The sequence below is a fragment of the Acromyrmex echinatior genome, chromosome 16, assembly GCF_024713525.1.
Source record: "Acromyrmex echinatior isolate Ae372 chromosome 16, ASM2471352v2, whole genome shotgun sequence".
NCBI lineage: Eukaryota > Metazoa > Arthropoda > Insecta > Hymenoptera > Formicidae > Acromyrmex > Acromyrmex echinatior.
Genome location: NC_141867.1, coordinates 8,147,252 through 8,171,386, shown reverse-complemented (window position 1 = coordinate 8,171,386; position 24,135 = coordinate 8,147,252). Strand labels below are relative to the sequence as shown.

At 31.4% G+C, this 24,135-nt stretch overlaps 4 protein-coding genes across 24 annotated transcripts; 3 read left to right on the top strand and 1 right to left on the bottom strand.

Annotated features, from left to right (window-relative positions):
- Nucleotides 1–16: 16 nt before the first annotated feature.
- Nucleotides 17–10,580, top strand: Zmynd8 (Zinc finger MYND-type containing 8). 15 transcript variants are annotated; one of them, XR_015547761.1, is made up of 12 exons: nt 17–350; nt 438–1,830; nt 1,933–2,411; nt 2,513–2,602; nt 4,281–4,726; nt 4,809–5,145; nt 5,247–5,427; nt 5,522–7,498; nt 7,587–7,876; nt 8,269–8,464; nt 8,642–8,673; nt 9,763–9,988. XR_015547761.1 is itself a non-coding variant. In XM_087414584.1 (11 exons), exons 6-11 carry the CDS (start codon nt 4,290–4,292, stop codon nt 8,392–8,394), a joined length of 3,348 nt encoding a protein of 1,115 aa, XP_087270710.1. In that variant the 5' UTR covers nt 17–350; nt 438–1,702; nt 1,768–1,830; nt 1,933–2,411; nt 2,513–2,602; nt 4,281–4,289; the 3' UTR covers nt 8,395–9,988. The 15 variants fall into 15 exon arrangements, 9 of the variants coding, with proteins under 9 accessions (XP_087270710.1, XP_087270711.1, XP_087270715.1 ...); XR_015547757.1 differs by lacking the exons at nt 8,642–8,673; nt 9,763–9,988 and adding an exon at nt 10,168–10,580; XR_015547756.1 differs by lacking the exons at nt 8,642–8,673; nt 9,763–9,988 and adding an exon at nt 10,110–10,580.
- Nucleotides 10,272–13,090, top strand: Sar1 (Secretion-associated Ras-related 1). Of its 3 annotated transcripts, none has more exons than XM_011052528.2 (6): nt 10,272–10,405; nt 11,080–11,183; nt 11,826–11,945; nt 12,039–12,104; nt 12,191–12,426; nt 12,545–13,090. In XM_011052528.2, the coding sequence occupies exons 2-6, from the start codon at nt 11,141–11,143 to the stop codon at nt 12,659–12,661; spliced, it is 582 nt and encodes a 193-aa protein (XP_011050830.1). In that variant the 5' UTR covers nt 10,272–10,405; nt 11,080–11,140; the 3' UTR covers nt 12,662–13,090. The 3 variants fall into 3 exon arrangements, with proteins under 3 accessions (XP_011050830.1, XP_011050831.1, XP_011050828.1); XM_011052529.2 differs by having other exon boundaries at nt 10,278–10,409; XM_011052526.2 differs by having other exon boundaries at nt 10,314–10,654.
- A 4,463-nt stretch (nt 13,091–17,553) lies between these two features.
- LOC105143970 (3-hydroxyisobutyryl-CoA hydrolase, mitochondrial-like) lies at nt 17,554–21,560 on the bottom strand. Of its 5 annotated transcripts, none has more exons than XR_015547764.1 (6): nt 21,453–21,560; nt 19,077–19,321; nt 18,808–19,002; nt 18,419–18,654; nt 18,166–18,351; nt 17,554–18,095 (listed from the first exon to the last, which is right to left on the bottom strand). XR_015547764.1 is itself a non-coding variant. In XM_087414609.1 (6 exons), the coding sequence occupies exons 5-6, from the start codon at nt 18,296–18,298 to the stop codon at nt 18,031–18,033; spliced, it is 198 nt and encodes a 65-aa protein (XP_087270735.1). In that variant the 5' UTR covers nt 18,299–18,351; nt 18,419–18,654; nt 18,755–19,002; nt 19,077–19,321; nt 21,453–21,560; the 3' UTR covers nt 17,554–18,030. The 5 variants fall into 5 exon arrangements, 3 of the variants coding, with proteins under 3 accessions (XP_087270735.1, XP_087270737.1, XP_087270736.1); XM_087414609.1 differs by having other exon boundaries at nt 18,755–19,002; XM_087414611.1 differs by having other exon boundaries at nt 18,419–18,476; nt 18,755–19,002.
- On the top strand, nt 21,535–23,294 carry twr (signal peptidase complex catalytic subunit SEC11 homolog C twr). Its single transcript, XM_011052530.2, has 4 exons — nt 21,535–21,724; nt 21,806–21,915; nt 22,506–22,655; nt 22,734–23,294. Exons 1-4 carry the CDS (start codon nt 21,677–21,679, stop codon nt 22,966–22,968), a joined length of 543 nt encoding a protein of 180 aa, XP_011050832.1. The 5' UTR covers nt 21,535–21,676; the 3' UTR covers nt 22,969–23,294.
- The last annotated feature ends 841 nt before the right edge of the window (nt 23,295–24,135 follow it).

The following is a 24,135-nucleotide window of genomic DNA, read 5'->3' as shown; positions in this document are numbered from 1 at the left end:
AGAAAGAGGTTATATCGAGAACCACGTGACCGTAATCACATAACCTATTGAATGACACAGATGATTAAGACAATGACGAGATGATAAAAGTACAGTGATGGTTCGGCGATGGGATTTTGATATCTGACGGTCATATCCATATCTAACTGATGAAATGAGAGAAATGCCTCGCAATTACGATATCGAGGCAACTTGATTCCATGATCAATTCTTTGATTTATGCGCGAGCAAACGGCGAGAACATTGTCACGAAATCAGAGGAAATCTAGGACATCTCTGAGGAAGCTGTATCACGGGATGACAGTGTCACATTTGAATTATTGTTGCTTCCTAGAAGAAGAAGGCGAGTAGTACGTACTTTTAAATTGTTCTACATTGTGTCCTTTCAACAACGTTTAGCTTCACTCTTTACCGCTATTAATGACGTTTTGTTCTAGGCTTTCTACAGTTTCTTAAGTCATCAGCTGCTTTCCATTTACACACAAGTGAGACTGAGTCTGAAGTGAGCCGAGTATTTCATACTCTGATCAATGACGTAACTTGGTTAACTTAGTAAAAAGTTATCACATGACAACACAGATTCCCTAATAGCAAAATGTTAGCAATTTCCGCGCAAATTGACAGCAAACTCAAATTTTTACTACAAAATCATAACCACCTGTGTTCGCATTTAGCTATGGATTTGTCGACAAAGCCTGCTGATGTTTTGACAGTAGATTGCTGAAAAAAATCGAGCAGAGTCTGTTGACATAACCTGACAGCAGATTAGCAGCAGAAAGCAAAATCTGTCATTTTCATTAAAATAACTGGTTTTTTATAAGAAATTTTATATACATATATATAAACAGTTATATATAATTATACATAAATATATATTTATGTATACTAATGTGAAAACAGGAAACAATCAATACAATTTTATTGCTAAAATATTATTGATTAGCTTCATATTTTAAAATACACATGAGAAAGTTATAAAATAGTCCAAAAAATATTCAGAGATTCAGAAAGCACACTTTGAAAAAGTTGGGAAACTCTAGGAAATTTGCCTATTTGATTTACACATCAATTCTTATAATCTTATACTCCTAACGTTTTTCTTCTTACGAGAAGCAAGTCTCATGATGCATTTCATATATGAAAATGACAGATCTTGCTCAATTTTCTGCTGCCAATCTGCTGTCAGGTTATGCAGCAGACTGTTTGGTTCCTGTCATCAATTTACTGACATAGCATGTCAGCAGGCTTTGTTATATTTTTGACAGCAGTTTACTAACATTGTCTGATTGTATAAACTTTGTGTACAGTTACTTTTCTGCAATAAAAAATTGATAGCAGACTCTACTCAAAATCTGTTTTTATAGGCTTTGCTATTAGGATTCATCTCATTTTTCAAGTGAATTTATGAAATTTACTAAAACATATGGTCTCAATCTTGTACAGATTATAGATAAAAAGTCAGTCGAGTCTCACTCGTCTTCTCAGAATGCAAAAGAAATGTTCATTCAACTGAGTTATGATATCACAAGTAAGAATTATCTGAGAATTAGTATAAATGGAAAGCAACTAATTATCTAAGCTTTAAGTAAGCCTATAAAGAAATTGATCAATCATAATCGATTATTCTTCTCACATTCGATTGTGACTAGTCAATTTCTTATTGCTTAAAACTTAAAGCTTGAGTAACGGCTTATTGTAGAAGGTAGGTCTGTTGCTTGAAATCCTCAATATTGTTTTAACTTAAAATGAAATAAATATGTATTCAAGCATTGAGAAGAGAAAGCGAAGATGCTGAGTGTAAAACATCACAAACAGACCTTGTGTGTTGATGTAATATTATATCTGTAACTTCATTTTATCTGTTATTTTATTTTCACACGTCTTTGTGATCAGAACAAATCTAATTGAAATATTCATTTCTTATGCTCATAGCTCCATTGCCGCGAAGGAATCGCGAGTTGCCACAGTAAAATTGTGGATCGCTGTGGAAAACGATTGACAGCTGTTTTCTCCATTAACAAGGACAACCGGTGAAAATAGAAACAGGATGGAAGATAGCGGCGCAACGAAGTGTCACGTGACCACTATTATTCGAGATGGTATCGAGTGTCACGTGACCACGATTGACCGAGATGGTATCCGTGGAGCTCCGTGAGGGACACCGTCGATTGGTGGCGCCACCGATAGCAAGCAAGGCTGGCATTCCACGAAGAGGAAAGCAAGCTTTCTGGTGTAGAATCGAACTGAATCGAATAAAGTTGAGTCAGTAAATAATTTGATTGACATTGTGACGCTACATTTACTAACGTTAGCGATCTGCTAGGCCGCATTGGTGGCTCGCGGTCCATTTTTTGAAGGTGATTAAGTGTAATTAGGAATACAAAAGCATCATCCTGGAATCTTTCTACAAGGTAAAGGACCTATTTAAGTTCAACATCTTGAATATGCTCGCGTGCACTTTAGCAGTGCTTTCTTCAATAATAATCACATCGAGAATACTAATGTCTTGTAGCAAATTACTGGGAGAATCTATCCAGATCCTAGAAGCAGCCACTTGGACCCTCGAATTGTTACTAGTATGCAGCAGTTTTTATCCTTATAGGTAATCTCGCAGACATAAAAATAATATTACCTAAATACGAGAAGTGCCATGATCAAAGTTAGATGTTAAACTAATGTATTTACATTCTACAATAAGTCATTAATAATAAATCGGAAGTCAGAAAATAAAAATTGACCAATCACAGTCAAATGTAAGAAGAATAATTGACTATGATTGGTCAATTTCTATCTTCTGACTTCTGATTTATTACTAATGGCTTATTGTAAAATATGTGTAATACATATTCTTTAAAATTTATCTCATCATTAATACTTTTTATTGGCCTGCTCCAATTTGACTTTATTGAATTATTCAAAGTTATGATGAATCATTATTTTTCAGAAAATTTGTAAATTCTATTTATATTAATAAGCCATAAATTAAGTGAACACCACTGATTTTGGTCCTTTTCGTCCTTATTGTGAAAAATTTCATTTTTTATTAAATATAAAGTATTCTCCATATAAATTTTATACTAAATTTTATAATGTAATAATTATGTAAATAGATTATGACTGCTTTTCTTTTAGGAGACAGTTAATGCAAATATTATTCTGCGTCCAGTATTTATAATTGATTCTTATATTTAAGAATATTGTCTTATATTTAATAATCAATTGAATACCGAATGAATACCGACTACAGTCTTATATTTAAAATTCTTATATTTAAAACTGATAGCTATGATATGATGCTAGTTTCTTTCAGAATTACTAGTTGATTTAGATTCTTGCTTCTTAGATTGTATTGACTGCGATGTTGGCATTGGCATTACTTTAATCCAACTAGCAAGACCTGCTTCTAGCAGCACTGTGTGCCACTGGCTTAAGATTATCTTAAATACAGTCATGATATTTCAACAGATATCATGAGTCATATTACAAATATCACAGAGCCGTCTCAAGATGGTTTTAAAATAAGAACGGACTGAACCAGTTTATTTTTGAATGCCAAAAAAAAAAATAGAACATTTGTGTCGACTGTGGTCAGTATTCATAGTCTGTTCTTATCATAAGATTATAAATAATGTCTTAAGATGCTGATGTGCTCTGTGATTAATGCTTAAGTCTGTATTTAAGATGATCTTAAATATAAGAACCGACTATGAATACCCCCATGAATACCCCAGTACAAGCATAGCATGGCAGATACTAGTCTATCATGCCAAAGGTTCTAGATACGATTCTAGGAACCAAAATATTTACGCTCCTATCTCTTGAAAAAAGTCGGCAATCTCCCAAGTATTCTTACCTACAGAAACATCTTTCGAAAAATCTGCTGTTTGGAACCGATATTAAAACTGTTGGTCCCATATGCTTGTAGCAATTGAATAATCAATGTGTACATCACAAGCTGTATGAAAGAAGCATAACATAGGCCAAAGGTCTAATGAGAAAAAAGAAGGAGAAGACTGAATACTAATCTCCTAAAAGAAAAGCAGCATATACATACATATGGATCTATACAATGGCATATCTAAAAGCCACAGCACAGTACACACTTGCATTGCATAATGCATAACACATAGTATATAAGAGAATCAACCAATCAGAATCGTTTTTTTCCTTGTATTTTTCAAAAAAGAGGAACTTTAATTAGTTGATTCTTTTACTTTGCAAAATGTGTGCTGTGATCTTAAGGGATACGTTTTTTCAGTAAACCAATTAGATGTTTTCAGTCGAAGGTGATGACCAAAATGGCGTCCCACGAGAGCAGCGAAGGTTCGAGAAAATCGCCCATCGCAGACAAAGTAAACACGACAATAGAGTTAACAACGAACGAGGTAAAATCAACTGCTTCACCGCCAGTTGATCGGCATGATGAGCTGAATGAAACAGTTACTGATAAAAAAGAAAAGAGTTTAACATTAGATACAACTGCTGATTGTACAAGCGTGGAGAAAAATGATTCTGATGATATAAAAAGTGAAACTACCAAGGATTTAAAATCATTGGTAATTGATAAGCAGGATGATACTAAGACGGACAAGAAACAAGAGACACAAAATATAGACTCTCTTGTAGAATCTCAAACTACAAATAAAGAAAAGGAAGTTAAAAGCGTAGATAGCAAAAATTCTGTAAAAAAAGAAGAAACTTTAAAACGAAAACGAAGAACTTTAAAGTTAGTATTGTGTATTATATCTTTATAGAAAATTTATAAATACATTATGTACATATAAAAAGAAGGATATTGATATTTTCAGCAAATCGACGATGGTGGAATCTTCTAATTCTTCGACAGAGGAAAGTGGCACGAGAGGTAAGAGAAAGAAATTTATGAAGACTGGCTACGATCGATTTTGTTGGCGATGTCACAAGGAGAATATTGATGCCTACTGTACCGCCTGTCCTCGTTCGTATCATCGTAAATGTATAGGAGGCATGCCATCATCTTTGGATAAGTGGATATGTGGGGAATGTGCGACCATTTTGAAAGCAGAAAACGCCGAGACGCGTTCCGTAGCCATGGCGCAATTATCAGTCGATCAATTGTGCATGTTGCTCAAGCATGTGGTTGAAAAATTACGCGACTATCCCGGTGTATGTATATTTTTTATTAAGTGCTATTTTTTATTAAGTGTTTATTGCCTTATAATTTATTTATTTAATGTATTTTTGATTGATTTTTATTCTTGATATAGTCTGAGCCATTTTGCAAACCGGTGGATCTCGTAGAAGTACCGAACTACCTAGAATATGTTATCAAGCCTATGGACTTGAGCCTTTTGGAATCGAATGTGCGGGCTAAACTTTATGGCAGTACCGATGCGTTTATGGCCGATGCAAAATGGATTCAACATAACTGTATTGTGTTCAATACGTGTATGTGAATTTGCTGTGCTTTAATTCATGATTTCTAAATCGTGAACATTAAAGTCAATTGATAAATAAGCTTATCTTTTGTTTATATCTATAGGCGGTGGAGTTTATGCAGATACGTCGAAACTGACAAACGCAGCGAAGCAAATCATCAAAGTAGCACGTCAAGAAATCTCAGAAATTGATGCATGTCCCGATTGCTATGCACATAGTCGAAATTTGCCAAGGCATCAACCTTCGTGGTTTATTGAGCCCTGCCGTCGACCTCATCCACTTGTGTGGGCCAAATTAAAGGGTTTTCCGTTTTGGCCGGCAAAAGCAATGCCTCGCACGAATTCTCAAGGATACGTAGATGTGCGTTTCTTCGGTGAACACGACCGCGCCTGGGTGTCTCCGAAGGACCTTTTCTTGTACTCTGAAGAGCCACCATCGCCATCTCCTCGTAAACGGAAATCCGACATGGATGAGTGCGTAAAAGAAATTACTCGACATTGTAGAAAACTCGCGCTTATGTTTGGCCAGTTCAAATTTGCTCCATCCAAAATTCAGTACGATCCGAACAATCCATTGCAGATACGACTGATGCTACCGAATTATAATCCCCTCGAACCTAAGAACCATCTTCCCAATCCCAAAGTTCCCACATCTCAAAAGAAAAAACCGCCACAAAAAAGACAAAGTTCTTTTAAAGGTAAATCACAGAGTGATGAATTGACTAACATTAGTGAAATAGATATTGACCCATCAAGTGATGCTTGTGAAAAGGAGAACGAAGCAACATCGCCAAAAGTACAAAAATTAAATACTGATGTTAAGGATACTTCAAGCTCGCAAACTGATTTAAATGATAGTAATAAATTGAATAAGAAAGCAGATCAAAAAAATGTAAAGTCAAACTCTCAAGAAGTTGCTCAAAACAAAACGGTAAAAAATGGAAAATCAAGTAATGCGAAGACATCAACTTCTCGATTAAACATTGTGCATACAGAAACTGATGCCGAAAATAATAGCATAAATCCTAATGCTAGTATTTCAAATAATAGCCTAAGTTCTAATGCTAATATCTCAAACAATAATATAAATTTTAATGTTAGTATTTCAAATAGTAGCACAAGTCCTAATGTTAGTACCTTAAGTAATAGCATAAATTCTAATGCTAGTATCTCAAATGAGAATAATTCACAGAAATCGAAAAATGAAGTGAAATCATTTATAAAAATTTTGCCTAAGCCTGCAATTTATCCAGTTACTGATACAGTAGTGCAGAAGAAATCCCTTTTGAAAAATATTATTAATCCTAAAGTGACATTCTCACAAATAGACAACCCGAAGGTAATAACAAAGTATACAAGAAATAACAAAGCGTTCAAGCTGAAAACAAGTATTGTTGATAAACTAAATGCAGAGAAAGAATTGATGTCTCTATCCGCGAGCAAAGAAGATGAGAAATTGTCGAATTCAAACAAAGGCGTTCCTAGAATATCACTGTTGAATGATCCATTGAGTGTAAAAAACATGCCTGAAATCGATATAACTTTATCGTCTGCATCGAATGCAAGTGTTACTCATACCATTACATCGACGAATCCAGTTGTTCCTATAACGGATAAATCTGTGTTGCTCCTCGTGGTTCCCAATGGAAAACCTACTGAACCCGCGAAACAGGTCGCATCAACGATCGACCTTAATCAAGGCAACAATGAGGGACACCTTAATTCTCAAAAAGCTAAGAAGAGTTTCCCTAAATCTAATTCCAAAAATATTCAACATTCGTCGAATGCAGATGGAATTATGGAGATTTCTCCGATTGGCCAAGAAACACCATCCACATATCAAGTGACACCTCCAGAGGCCGGACCAATCAGCGCACGTTTGCATCATGATGCACATGAACTTGCGAGAAAAATGGGCTATTTAATGGAAGAGGCGTACAAGGAGGCAGCCCAGAACAGTATTAACGACGAAAACGGTACCACTGACAATTATCAGGCGACCATACTTTTTCTACGAAAGCAGATCGAGCATATGAAGTGGCAACATCAACAACAGCTAACTGAATTGAAACACAACGCCGGTATATCTATTTTTTCTTTATTGCAAAAAACATTATTTAACAGTTACCATTAACATAAGAATACTTCAGGAAACATTATAAATTCCAGATCGTACTCAACGTGAGATGCGCGCGAGTATGGAAGCGGAGAAATTGCGATTGATTGAGGAAGTTCGTAAAAAGATCGAAGATGAAAAGAATCGATGTATCGAGGAGACTAAGAAGAAACAATGGTGTGCCAAATGTGGACAGGAAGCAATGTTTTATTGTTGCTGGAACACTGCTTACTGTAATTATCCGTGTCAAGAGTCACATTGGCCCATACACATGCGGACATGTTCTCAGCAATCTGCATATGCTACTATTGTCAGTTCAAATGCAAATTTGAGTTCACAACAGGTAATGACTCGTATTAAATATTAATCACATTATTTTGAACTTGAAAAATCTAGAGTGAATTAGTATAAATCCTAGCAGTCCAAACAGAAAATAGCTTGAAAATACTATGTTATTCTAATTTCGAAAACTTTCCTTGCTCGTTTAATTTTCTTTTTAATAAAAATTAAAAATATTTGCGATATAAAGAAATTTGAATATATAGATAAGAAATACTGTCTCATCTGATATTATATATTTGTTAATAATTCACATTTTATTGACCTCTAATAGAATTTCATATTTTTAAACTTACACTATTATGCTCTAGACGCTTCAAAGCTGAATTTTAATTTTAAATTATATTGCGAATAAATCATGTTTTACTATGATTTTGAAGTATTTATATTTTTCAGACTAGTTATGTCATTGCTGAGAATTCCGCAGCCAAAACGTATCTTCTATCATCCAACATGAAATTGAATGCAATTCCGTCTGCTTCGTCCGTTAATAGAGATAAAACCAGTCAAGATACGCAGTAGGCAAATAGCAATTTATTTGTAATCGAGTATCAATGCGAGTAAGATGAAAAGAGTTTCAGTAATACTGCAGGTAAATTCGCATCTGCAAATAATCAACAAGTCTTGATTTAAACTATAAACTGCAATGTTTATTACTTACAATCCGAAATCGTATATTTAATATGTAACTAATTTTCTTTCTGGAAGATATTTTCAATTACATGATGTAAATATTTCGTAATGCTGTCTTTATAATTTTTGACCTTAGATCAATACTGACACATTACGAGAAACACAAAGGTAATGCAAATTATTGACGTTTATAATAAACTATAATGGTACTTTAATTTAATTAGCATTAAACAATGATAATTTAATAATTATAGGAAAAGTATGAGAGATATAATAAACTATGCTTAAAGAAATGTTAGATATTGTTAGCCGATAATTTTTTGTAATATAACAGTTATATGTATCAAACAATGGGAATACCAAGTTTTATTTCCTCTGATTAGACTGAATTACACGCGCGCGCGCGCGCACGCACGCACGCACACACACACACACACACACACACACACACACACACACACACACACACACATACACACACAGAGGGGGGGGGGAAGAAGAGAATAGTTCAGTCCTCCAACTTTGTATTTAAATTATACAACGAGCTTCTCAAGTATTCGCGAGAAACATTAAAAATTTACGTGTTTATAATGAACTAAATAATAGCGTGGCATAATCAGGCTATATTTCGATATTCACTGCTAATATTGCAATTCTATAGTTATATGTTCTATAGTATATGTTATGTGCATTATAGATTTCCAGCACTGGTAGTGAATATCGGAGCGCAACTTCAGTAAAGGCGTCTGATATAACGTGCGGAGAGAGGGAGGGGAATCTTATTTTAAAAAGTCTTATTTAAAAAAAAGTTTCTCATCTGCATTATGAATGTGTATTTTTTTATATTTAACCTGAAAATAATGTTTAAAGATTATTAAACATTAATTTTTTAGATCAAATATTAAAAAATATACATACACAATAGGTTGCATGTAAAAAAATTTGTAAAAATGAAATTCAAACCCGAGATTTTGCATTGTAGTCAACCTTTATTGACTACGTCGCACCGCTTATTTGCCTCGTTCTTACTGATCAGCACATTCCGAACATGTAAATTTTTATAACGTATTTTTCTGCTTGAGAGATAGGATAATTTTAACACGAATAGTTGGAGAACTGAGCTATTATACATATAAAATTCAATCAAATCGACGGAAATAGAACTTGATGTTTCCCTTGTAAATATTATAATAACCTTGTTTGGAATTTGATAACACTACTTTTCTAACTATAACACTAACCACTATAACTTCTTAGTTCCTCTACAGATAAAATTGGAAAACACGAGATAAGAGATAAAAATTATTTTTTCAACAAAGCTTCATGACGTAAACAATATAAACACATCTCTGGCATAGGATAATTGACATTCTCGTGAAGAACATGCATAAGCATTTATTTCGGTAAAATCTGACACATGTGTAGACACAAATAATATTCAATGCGTTTATTAATAAATCAAGTAAAGATATGCAGAAATGTATATTGAACATGTTTATCTCACAACATTCCTTTTCCATTAATTTAAACATGTTTAAAAGACATACAACCCAATATAACTCATTTTTTTATCTTTATTCTTCAAAGAAAATTTTCTTTTTCAGATTAAATGCAATTTGTAATTGTTTTGTAAAAGAAAAAAAACACGGTTTTGTTTTGCAGCTGTAAAATAATTTGGAAATATATGAGAATTAAATACAATAAATACCAAAAAATACGTGGAAATGTTTAAAATCTCGCGCCTATGATGCAGCGATTATTTCGCCCAATATGGCGAACGGAAGTAGACGTCACCCAGTGCCAACTGCCAGCCAACGAGGCTCTGTGGTCGGGCTGCTCTTTCTATGGGAGGAAAAGCACTTTTCTCCGTTCCCGCGGCCTCCATACGTTTTTTTTCATAGTGAGTACGTGAAACATACGTCACCTACGAGTAACAAGCCTTCGGCTGTTACTTTTTAACGTAACGTGCGCGATTCTCCAAAAGATTGGCTATCAATCTCGCGTTTTCTCGTTGATTTTGCGAGAGAGAGAGAGAGAGAGAGAGAGAGAGAGAGAGAGAGAAAAAGAAAAAGAAAGACATCGAGGAACTAATAATCGTCTATTGTCAATAAACAAGAGAGTGAGAGAGAAAGAGATAGACGGAGATCTGGTGAGCCGTTGTCTTGGAATAATTAATCGCTCGTCAATCATATGGCGAAAAGGAGAGAGAGGGAGAGAGAGAGAGAGAAGAATAGCAAGTCGTCATAGATTCCACATCGCAGTTCCATTCCATTCCGCCTTGTCTGCACTTTTCTACACTTGTCGCAAGTAAAATTAAATATTTGTCTTATTAGATTGTCAGCGAAGAACATGAGGTTCTCCAGGAAGGTGGAGAGAAGTGCAGCCGAGAGGAATCGGATTGCCGGGATACGCGAATGCGTGCGATGAGCTCGATGACGACAACGACAATGTCGACCTCGCATCTCGCTTCCTATTAGAGAGTTCAAGGTTGCGAGGTCGGATTTAAACAGTCAGTCGATCGAGTCACGTTGCTAGATTGTGATCTCTCGTTAATTTGCTTTGCTATTGTTGCAGAGTCATTCGTTAGTTAACTCATACACAGCACAGTCGACGTCACATAATCGCAGCTATAAATATGTTTATTTGGGATTGGTTCGCTGGAGTGCTGAATTATCTCGGTGGGTAGAACTCTTTTTCTCCCATTAATTGCATTAATGCAAGTAGATAGTAAGTTTATTGTCTCCTAATCACTGTTTTTACCAAGCTTCAATCTTGTTATAGATATTATAATTGTAATAAATTGCCTTCAGCAGAAGAAGCAGCTTTACTGTTGTAAAATTGTTTAATATGATTGGTTTATGCATTTAGATCCAGCGAGGAATTGAAGATCAAGAAGTACAATCATATATTAAGGAATCTTACAACGCTTGTAAAGTTGCTTTCTGAATGCATCCACTGTCATGTTAATACTTAGAGTATTTAGAAATTATAAATATAATGTTACTGAGAAGATTCTGTTACTAAAACAATTATCTGAAATACAATATTTAAATAATTTCATTGAAAAAACAATTGTAAAACTCTTATAATAATTGTATAAGCTCTTTTACTCTGAATTATTTTTAAGAGGATAATATTTGTTAAATATGTGCACTTATCATATTTGTTATCTGACAAAGTAGGTAGACATTTTATAATTTATGGAAATTTCAATATTAATTTATTTCATTCCATGTAACATTTCTTATTAGCAGCGTAAATTCATATAAATATTCTGTTTCTCAACAAATTTGTTATATGGTTGATCTTGTTGGTTTTAGGACTATGGAAGAAGAGTGGCAAGCTTCTCTTCCTAGGTTTGGATAACGCAGGTAAAACTACATTGCTTCATATGCTCAAGGATGATCGTTTAGCTCAACATGTACCTACATTACATCCAAGTAATTATACTTTGTATAAACTATATATCTTTATTACTGCAACAAATAATGAAAATCAACATTTCACTGAGTTATTAATGATGCTTGTTCTAGCATCTGAAGAATTGTCTATCGGAAATATGAGATTTACAACTTTTGATCTTGGGGGTCATACTCAAGGTATGCAAGAAAAATGTATATCTTATGTTCCATTTTATTCTATTGTAGAATAATTGCTCATACTGTTGCAAATTGTATCTCTACAGCACGTCGCGTATGGAAGGATTATTTCCCAGCTGTTGACGCGATAGTGTTTCTCGTCGACGCAAGTGACAGAACAAGATTACCAGAATCAAAAGCCGAGTTAGATGCATTGTTAACTGACGAGCAACTTAGCGCATGTCCGGTTCTCGTGCTAGGCAATAAAATTGACAAACCATCCGCGGCTTCTGAAGATGAACTCAGAAACTTCTTTAATCTGTATGGACAAACAACAGGAAAGGTATTTCCATATAAATCGAAATAGTAATTCTCTGTATTAGTATAAGAACTAGTATAAGTATTAGAATGATAAAATTTTTATCGGCTTCTCATTAAGAAATGTAATCGAAAATTTGTAGGGTAAAATTGCTCGCAGCGAAATACCCGGCCGTCCGCTGGAACTATTTATGTGCTCAGTTCTGAAGCGGCAGGGATATGGGGAAGGCTTCCGTTGGCTTGCACAGTACATCGATTGAACGTACATATTATTATACACGTGACAGATTCTCGACAGTCCTCATCATTTCCCTTTCCTATGGTATCGATATCGCTACCGAAATCTTCATATGAATTCAGCAGTAGGAGAGGAAACATCGTTCATCGAAAAAGAAAAAAAAGAACAAGCAGTAACCGAAATTTAAGACAATTTTCACAAATAGAGACATGAGACAAATATTCTCGAGAACTTACGTGCAAGGGATAGGACAGATTTCCTTTCTTTGACGTTGATATACAATGAAAAGCTCATAAACGTCATTTTTTTTAATACTTCGAATCCTAGATGGATTCTATGGAAGCCTATCACTTTGCGAGTCACATTAAGGGAATGATCATAATACGTGCTGAAGAATGAAATAAAAACATTTTGATAAAATAAAACTAATAAACTATTTAAGAATTCCAAATGTTTTGTAGATTTATTTTTGGTGATTTATTTATTTTTAGTGACGTTATTAAAAGAGAAATATACATAAATTACAATGCAGAAAAATATATTGCAATCGTATATGTCGTAGTTTTGGGAAATTGAGAATTTGCAGTATGTTATGAAAGTTAAGTTGATTCGTTAACCGATTCTTTCTCTTTTTTCATTAATTTAAAATGTCATAGTTATTCACAGAATCACTGAATGACTGCTAAATGCTGTTTTATATTTAGTTGCTGGTGTTTACTTTTATGTTTACTTTTATGTTTTTATTTATAGTCTTATATTTGTGCCAATATTTTGAAATCTATTATTCAGGAAATGCAAGATATATATGAATATAATTTCTCTTTTGACAATGCTTACAAAGATCTATCAAATTAATCGAAATTATTAGATAGAATAGTTATAACGTTTTCATCTCATTATGGAATTGCATATCTCAATAACTGATATATTGTTTAAAAACCAGCATATATCATCCTTAATATTTCAAAACAATCTTCAATTCTTTATGATCTGTAAATTAAGTTACTGTTATAAGTTGATGATGTTCATAAATTATGTAGATAGCGGGAAAATTTATTAATTTGTTTATAATCTAGCTTATAATTCTGGAGTTGCTTCCAAAATAAAAATCAAAGTTACAAACAAAAAAATTTTTACGTAATAGTACTTAGGTTGTAAATACTTATATTGTCTTTATTTTATACCAATAAAATATATGTTGTTTTATATTTTACCCAATTATATACAAAATAATTTTTGATAAATTGATTTATATTATAATCTGTTGCGAGAAATATAAAAGATTAGATCTGAAAAAAGTTAACAATTTTAATACTTGTCAAGATCTGTACAAAATTTAGAAACTTATTTTTATAACAATTATGTGTATATATATATATACATACATATATATATATATATATATATATATATACGTATACAAAAAAGAAATCTCAATTTCTATAGTTTGTTGGTACACAACTGCAATTCTTTCTCCATAGGAAGTACTGGATGTCAAGGATGTCAGCTTCTATAATGATTTTCGAATCTTTGTCAATTAGGAGAGCTCTGACACCTATAATTGATCCAAGAATAGAGGATTTGAAAGACATACGTTAAATTCTATCTTATTACTATCATAAAAATCACTATCTCTCAGAGCGGTACAAAACCAATCTAAATTCAATCTTCAAACAATTCGCTAAGAATTTTTCTTTTCCTTCATCGATCGTTCTTTTAGTGATTTTGAAAGAAGACGGAGACCTTTTGAGTAGTACATTTATATTTTTTGTGCCCAGTCTGTATTATAATTATCTTTCTTCAGCCTTTATACAACAAAGTTATGCATTGGTGTTTATTGATATTATAAGTGAAAATATATTGATTTCAATTTTTTAATATCTATTTCATCTTATCATCTCTATATTAAATATAATAAAAATAATAATATACAATATGTAACATAATGGAAATAAACAGCAAGTACAAAAGACTTAATACACATAATAGTAATTTTAAATATAATAAAATATATTAAATATAACAAAAATAATATATTTCAATATGTAACATCTACTTAGTACAATTATATTATTAAATTTATAATTTTTTAAATTAAAATCTCTTAATTTTTATAATAATATATTACGATAACATAATATTCACATAGTACACTAGCGCATTAATTCGTTGGATCATAGTAGCGGCCCAACTTACCGACGTTTATTTTTTATTCAAATACGATCAACTTAATTTACAGAAAAATAACAAGAGACAAAAATCATTTGTTTTCTTCTGATAGAACTTTAAGAATTTTTTCAGAATTTTTTATCAACTTTTTAGTATTACATTTATTATTACACTTATTTTCGATAAGTCGGGCCGTTATGTTGTATGACCCAGCAAATTAATCCGCTGCATTGTACATCGCATCAATTTATACTGTCAAATTTATAATTTTCAAAATTAAAATCTCTTAATTTATAAAAAAATTACTAATATACGACTATACGCCTACATCTTATTCTCTCTTTCTCTCTCTCTCTCTGCAACCATCTCATAATAATCATCATTAATACTCATGCGAAAAATATATGAGATTATTGAAAATCCTCAAGGAAATATTTAATATAGGATATAAATTTATTTACATACAAAGCATACATACGTATTATAAACATATATATATATATATATATATATATATATATATATATATGTGTATGTATACATATATTAAACAATTAAAATTTAAATGTAAGTATATTTTTTAAATGTCTCGCAAAAAGTTAAAAATGCATAAAACTTTCCTAACATGTCACTATATGCAATACTCCGCAAATGCAATAAAGCATTAAGAAATAAATCTTAAGAAATTGATCGATCACACTCGAATGTGAGAAGAATAATCTAATATGATTGATTAACTTCTTAAGGCTTATATTAAAGCTTATTACTCTATTATGTTTGCAGGATTAGAAATGTGTCAACAGTTCGATAGCAGAATAAATAAAAAATATGGATAAATTGATCAAATGTATCCATCCACATTAAACTTATCTCTCGAAAAGAAAATCGATTAATATTACGTTTCCTAATATAGCATGTTTACATATAAATATAAAACAGTTTTGTATTTATTATTATATAATCCGTATCGATAATATTATTGTCTATTGTGACTTCTCGGAAGAATAATATATCTTGACAATTGGAAATATTCTACTAAGAGCACAATTATATTATACAGGGTAAGTTTCTAAAAATATGACACTTAATTTACGGAGTCCACACACACACTCCATTACTTTAAATACTGCCCTGGTAGAAATTTTTCCTATAATTTTTATACGAATTAGAACATTTTTCAAAGAAATTCTTAGAAATATTCGTAAAGTTTATATCTTTTTTTAATAATATTTCGAATATAAGATATGTAAAATATTCATATAATATTTGAAAAATGAATAATAATAAAGATTTATCATAAATATTCTGTGCTGTCTGGGTATTGCATGCAAATTCCTATTTTTATGGAATGATACAAATGTAATTAAATATTGAAACATTTTTCGTTTTAGATTCGTAATCATGTTAAACAAATTTACAAGAATCATTCACAATTATCAAAAATTACGAGTAAGATATCAACACGATTGTCAGAAATTCGCGCTCATAAAGAATATTTTCGAATATTCTATAATTGAATTTAATAAATAATGACACACATACATGTAAGTTTCCTTGCAGCAGCTCCAATTAGTGGAAAACGACATAAGCTAATGATATTGTTACTATTAAATATATCAATATTAATTTTGAATAATCCATTAATTTTACTTGTTTTTAGTTTTTACGTAGATCTTGTAATATTGTTTTTTACTATTTTTTTAACTTATTAGTTACTTATCAGTTATTTTCTATATATTTAATCTCGCTTTATTTGTTTATTATTGATTCTTTTCTTTTTATTATTATTGTAAAGCTATCTCTCTTGTTTTTGTATTATTTTTAGTATTTCATATTAATAATATTATTATCAGAGTATATGTATATATATAAAACATAAATATATCTTAAATTAATTAGAATAAATTATTTATACGTTCATCATTATATTATCCATTATTCTTATAAATATTTTAACTAAAAATTACGTTCTTACGTAAAATGTAGAACAATTATAACATTTTCTTCTAATTATGGAATTACATACCTCAATTATAGTTTATATATTGTTTAAAAACTAGCATAAGGATGATATATGCTAGTTTTTAATATTTCAGAACAATCTTCAATTCTTTATAATCTGTAAATTAAGTTGCTGTTCTAAGTTGATGATGTTCATAAATTATATAGATAGCGGGAAAATTTGTCAATTTATTGTTGGTTATGAATCTAGCTTATAATTCTGTTGTTGCTTTCAAAATCAAAATCAAAAATAAAAAAATTTTACGTAATAATACTTAGATTGTCTTTATTTTATATCAATAAAATATATGTTGTTTTATATTTCATTCAATTATATATTAGGTGTTGGAATTAATTCGTAGCGTTTTACAAGTGATGGGAAGTACTTTCATTAATGTATTTTTTAATGCTCATGTGAAATAAATAACATTCTTTCATTAAAAAACTACGAATTAATTCCAACACCTAATATAATGCTCCATTTGTAAAACATTAATAAATTGATTTACTATAATCTGTTGCGAAAAATATAGAAGATTAGAAAAGGTTGTCTAAAAAAGATTGTCAATTTTGATATGTATGATTTAGATCTGTACAAAATTTAAGTATTTAGAAACTTATTTTTAACAATTATACAGGATAATTTTAACATATTTCGTCACCCATCGTGAGCAGATAGAATGAATCGAACTGAATCGAAAAATCCTCTACCATTTTGCAATTTTCGCAATAGTTAACAAAATATTAATTATTAATTTTTTTAATTCATTAATGGTAATTTTTAGTTACATATTTCTTTCAAAAATTTTAATTCACACGACACGCAAATATCAATATATAATTATTAGATACAAAATAAAACTTTAAATGGTTTTTACTGCTAATGCTTCGTCGTATACTATATGTCGATGATTATAACGTACAATTCCTCCTCTGTACACGTGATTATATTAAATTAATATTAATATATACTATTAATTAATATATATGCATATATATACTATTAGTTACTATTAATATTATTTCTTAATATATTTCATATGTTATAAAGAAATATTTTTTTTATCAAGGAACGCATTTTTTTTGGCTCAGACATCGAAATGCCTGCTCTGTATCCACACTACATAAAAAAATCTCTTAATTTCTATAGTTTTCTGGTACACAACTGCAATGCTTTCTTCACAGGGAGTACTGCGAATCGTTTATTTAAATATTCATTCGTTACATCAGGCAAAGATGCTTCCATAATGGTTTCCGATCTTTGTCGATTAAGAAAACTCTGACACCTACAATTAAATTGAAATATTGATCCAAGAAGAGAATTTGAAAAACATACGTTAAATTCTATCTTATTACCTTTATAGAAATCATCGTCTCTGATCAGAGCAGTACAAACCAATCTAAACTTAATATTTAAACAATCCGTTAAGGATTTTTCTTTTCCTTCATCGATCGCTCTTTTGGTGATTTTGAGAGAAGACGGAGACATTTTGAATAGTACATCTATGTTTTTTGTGCCCAGTCTGAATTATCTTTTTCAGCCTTTATACAAAAAAATTATGTGTTACTATATTATAAGTGAAAATATATTAATTTAATTTTTTAATACCTCTATTTTACTTCTCAATGATCTCTTCAACGGTTGGACCAGAGAAACAATTTTCTATCTGTGACATATGAGATGTCAAGCTGAATTTATGATTTAATTTCAGTTGATGCTTGTTTAGAACAGTTAAAACGGACTTAATGTCAACTTCACGCAACGTTAACAAATCGCGTTTCAAATCCGTGAGTTTTTCTGATGGCACAAAATGCGTGGCGATTCCAGCAAAGAGAACGTCGACACTTTGTGATAAAACATATATTTATATATATATATATATATATATATATATATATATATAATATAGAATTTTCAATATAATTGAAGTTATATTTATATAACCTTTCAACTTATGTCCTGTCAGGCCTCAAGTATCAAGTAGATACCCAGTTTACCTTTCAGTCTGGACAAGAAATAAGTCGCACCATTATCGGGAAATAATCCTATTGCCATTTCTGGAATAGCACAGAGAGAAATTTTTCCGTAGCAATTCTATATTTGCCAAGTATAATCCTACGCCGCCTTCCATTGTTATCTCATTGATGATAGCAATATAAGATTTGTTATATGTTCCGATTAAATGATTTAAGCTGGAAGCAAAGAAAAAAAAATTATTTTGCACAATTGATGCATTTGTTCTTGAATAGACACTTTTAGCACTTACATATAGCCTTGTCTAAATGTTTCTTCAATCAAATAAAGGTCTTTTGTTTCACTCAATGCCAAGGCAAGCGATTTAACGTCACCACCCGCACAAAACGCTTTTTCACTCGTACCTTCTATTATTACCAACTTCTTTGAAAATTCCCATTGGTTAAGAATGGAATATACCATATTTTTTGGATCATGGATAAATTTATGGCATAATTCCTTAGGTCGGTTTAAAATTATTACACTCTTATCTCCAACCTTTTTATGTATAATTTTTATACATAATTAATATCTTAATTACCCAGATAGCAAAGCGTGTCTCAGCAAAATCGCACAAATCTATGATTGCTTGTGATGCTTGCCTTAGATTTGTCTTCAACGATTTCGAATATACCGACATTATAGCAACATGCAGGCAACAATGTGTATATGTACCAGCAGTTTAACAAAAAGATAGCTGCATCAGTGTTATTTTGTGTTGTCAGCAATATGATAGCATTGTATAATGTTGCATATTATGATTGCAGTAATATGAATGATGATTTTGATGATGACGATTTTAAAGTTGTCAAAAAATTGCTGACTTTGAGTCACTACTCAAAGTTTTCGTTCAAATTTTAACAATTATATAAACTTCTATAAGACTGTATAGCCATCTTTAATAGTATCTTATAAGCAATTTATATTAATGTTATTTTCTAAGAAGGTTTATATTGGTCTTCTTTTTCCCGCGCAAATGATATAAATATTCACACCGGTTCAATTTCCAGATTGTGAAGTCTGTTCGTGTTGCTTGCACTTTTTGCATTCAATGCGGACCGATCGTGAGCGCGCTGATAGTCTTACGAGCGTTAATTGGATCGTATCCTACATTTGATTTAAAAGATAATGATGAAAGATATATAAATATCTAAGATCTAAAGAATATTTCTTTTATAATATATTACAAATTGATATGCTCTAAGAAAAGAAATATATATTATTGTATTTTATATTTATATATATATATATATATATATATATATATATATATATGTTGCAGAAATACATTTACATTACTGTGTGATGGAAAAAAAATAAGATCATTAGTAACACGTATATATGCATCGATACAATATATATGTATATGAAAGAATTAAAGATGTAAGCTAGGTTCGCTTTGGCGCTCACGACGCTTTAAGCATCATTTCATCCTTGTTGTTTATTAAATATTAAACAAGAACAATTGATGCTCACAAGCGAACGCAACTGTAGTCTCACCTAATGTAATACATCGCGATCCTGACATCGATAACCATCTAATTATAATAACAGTAACATGTGCGATTGCACAGCACTAACACTCGCGGAATAATATAATTTTCCTCTGATACTCTGTAGATATTTTATTACAAAAGAAATATAATTGCAGTTATTTTTGACGTACTAATTTTTAACTTTTATTTCAGATCAAACTTACTGTTAAAGGCTGGTTTAGTTTGAACGTTATGTATTGGATCATCTAAAAAGTATCCGCGGTACTTTGTCACTAGATATATGATCATCAACACACATCTAGTGACAAAAAACCGTGGATACTTTTTAGATGACCCAATGTATATACGTTTTACAAGCATTACTCAAAATGTCGTTTATTATTCACGTTCGCTTTGACGATGTAAATATATTTCACGACTTCTTGTGAACGCATATATATATATAAAATAACGTGTGTGTATATGTATGTATGTGTGTGTATATATATATATGTGTGTATATATATATATATATATATATAGTATCCGAAAAAAGATTAAAATAGATTGAAAATTTTTAATATATTTTAATCCATTTAAACCCAAATTCTTAATCCATGTATATGGAATATAGAAAAGAATTGAACGGTAATTATACGTAAAATTGAATCATTTTCTATTCATATGGGAATAGAACATAATTCTTTTTATGGATTCAAATGGATTCAAACGGATTCAAATCAGCTTTAGAGAGAAAAGCACTCCTTGTTGTTCGCCAATGTTAAACAAGAATGAGATGATCACTGTTATACTGAGTCGTTTATTGGAAGGTATCCAGTATAACTACATAATTATAACTACATAGTATAACTACATAATTATACAATACTATGATCCAATGCTACTGCTAGAACTATGTTGAATGATATTCAAAGCTGCATTCCTATTGCGATATTCTGTCTTGTTTTAATTTCTATCTAATTAATATTAAAAGTAGACTATGCCACGCTTTACTATTGTGTTACGCTTTTTTAGCTCAATTTCTTGGCATCGTTCATAGTTTCTCTTTTTTCCTTCACGTTAGAGAGAAAAGGATGAAAAATGAACCATGAAAGAAGCCCAGTTAAAAAGAACAGACCTATAATAGCACTAACTATTATCGATTCGTCGTTCCTCCTCAATTCCCTGTTCCTCTGTTTACGTGATGTGACGTGGTGGCTGTGGTGCAGACGGTGCAGACCGTGCAGCAGGTGATCGTCGTGATCGTGTACTGTACGGTGTTGGTGGCGGGATAGTGGATACACAAGTAGCCGTTCGAATTAACAGCCCTGGAAATTATTCTTGATTACTGTAGGCTACCGCACGCCCAACTTTCATCATGTTGCAGTCAATATTTGACGATGTACGACGTATGAATAAGCGCCAGGTAAATCTTTCACGACGACGGTTACCGTTAAACTGGTGATGTTCGCATATGGTGACTATGTAAGAATGTTCTGATTTTCAGTTTTTATATCAACTGCTGAGCTTTGGCATGATAGTCTCGTCAGCGTTGATGATATGGAAGGGTCTGATGGTCGTTACCGGCAGCGAGAGTCCTATTGTGGTTGTATTGAGGTACAGAGCATAGCTAACCTAACTCCACCTATACGTCTATATATGTCTAATCGCGTTTTTAATTAATTTTTAATTGGCTATTATTGCTACATTTGTCAAGTTGAAATCAATACTACCTGTTTGCATGAATGATAACATATATTACATTTTTTGCTGTAAAAAAAGTTTTTTGTTATTCGCATACGATGTACAAAATACGTTAAGATATAATAAACTTGATGATTGAAGATTTGTATTGTAATATTGCATTGTTAGTATAAATATATTCAAGCATACAAAGGAAATATTGATCAATAATGTTTAATAGGCTGATACTGATTTCATGTTTGTTTCAGTCAAAGACATAGAGAATGGACTACTCGATCATATATAAGTAATATTGACAAAAATGAGAGAGAGGGACTGTGGAAGATGGCCAATCTTTCTTTCATTCTCTCTTGTTATATTATTGAATAGAAAGAAGTAAAGATTGGCCATCTTCCACGGTTCCTTTCTCTCATTTTTGCCGACCATACTACTTAGATATGATCGAGCAGTCCATTCTCTGTTTTTTGGTTCTAGTATATTGAATGTTATTCAATTCCTTTTAGTGGGAGTATGGAACCTGCGTTTCACAGAGGTGATTTGCTCTTCCTCACCAATTATCAAGACGAACCAGTGAGAGTAGGAGAGATCGTTGTTTTCAAAGTCGAAGGCAGAGACATACCTATTGTACACAGAGTACTTAAACTTCATGAGAAGTAAGACTCTTATGATGCATTTTGTTAACAATATCAAATATAAAGAATGATTTTGAAATGTATGCATAAAAATTCTAGGGGTGACCAAAATAATACGGTCAAGTTTCTCACGAAAGGTGACAACAATTCTGTAGATGATCGAGGTCTGTATGCACCTGGTCAGCTCTGGTTAACGCACAAGGATGTGGTTGGCCGAGCGAGAGGCTTCCTACCATATGTTGGCATGGTCACTATATACATGAATGAATATCCTAAATTTAAGTATGCAGTATTAGCATGTCTTGGATTGTACGTTTTGGTACACAGAGAATAAAATTGTTCGATAAGTTAAACATTATATTGCGATAATCTGATCGTTTCTGAGGGAATGCGCAATTTACTAAAAATAAGGACACACATACCAAACTGTGCACAATATAATAATTTAATGCATACGTTGCTGATCTTGTACTATTAATGAAGAATACTAAAATGTTCAAGCCAAAGTGCATTTCCTTGTATGTAAATATATTTGCATATTCGAATCGATAATCTCAAATTAAATATTTTGCTGGAATTATTGCGTGTAAATTAAATATTTGATTTTGATTTTTCCATCAAGATACGATTTGTAGTAAATACTCTAAAAAATAATAAAAATGATAATGATAAGAGATGATAATTTTGTTTTCAGAATATTGAAATGCGCGCATGCTAGATTAAAATGGCAAGATTACTAAAGGCGTTAGCTATAAAGGTCACTTCGATCAATTCCAATTAACTTTGATCTGTCGTTAACCTTTAGACTGCCATTTTTTTATATTTAAAATAGTGATGCTTTTTTTTTTCAAAAATTTGATTATATAAGTAACATACACATGGCGCACAATTTCAAAATCTGTGCAAAGCTACAAAAGTGGCTTTTCTGGTAAGGAACATACGATTAAATATAAAAAATATTTATTTTCTCAAAAATAGTTTATTTTGGGGGTTTTTGATATCGCTGATTCTCTCAGAACTTTTCTATTACCCAAAGCTAACGACACGTAGGAAGTTTGTAGCTCCTTTTTGATTTTCCTTTTTATTTGATTTTTAATTTTAATTTTTTTTTTTACTTTTTTCTTGTTTTATAATTACTAAAAGTAGTGGTATTTTAAACTAAACTCAAGAGCACAAGCTTTTTCGGCAATCTAAAGGTTAATAAATGCAATTGATCAATTCTAATGAACTAATCATCGATTAAAATTAATCGGAATAAGTCAAAGTGACCCTAAATATTGCAATGTCTAAAAGACATAAGTAAAGTTAAAAAGAATTAGGCAATTTTTTAGAAACGTTCTCATTTTTGTTTCTCAGGTAATAATTAAAGTGACGCCACTGTTTGTGATAAGATAATCCTTGTGGCACACATGTAGCATTTATATACGTTAGAGAAATCATTGTTTATTTTTCTCCGCTTCCACTTGAAAAGAGCGGCAACTTATTATATGTAAAATCCGAA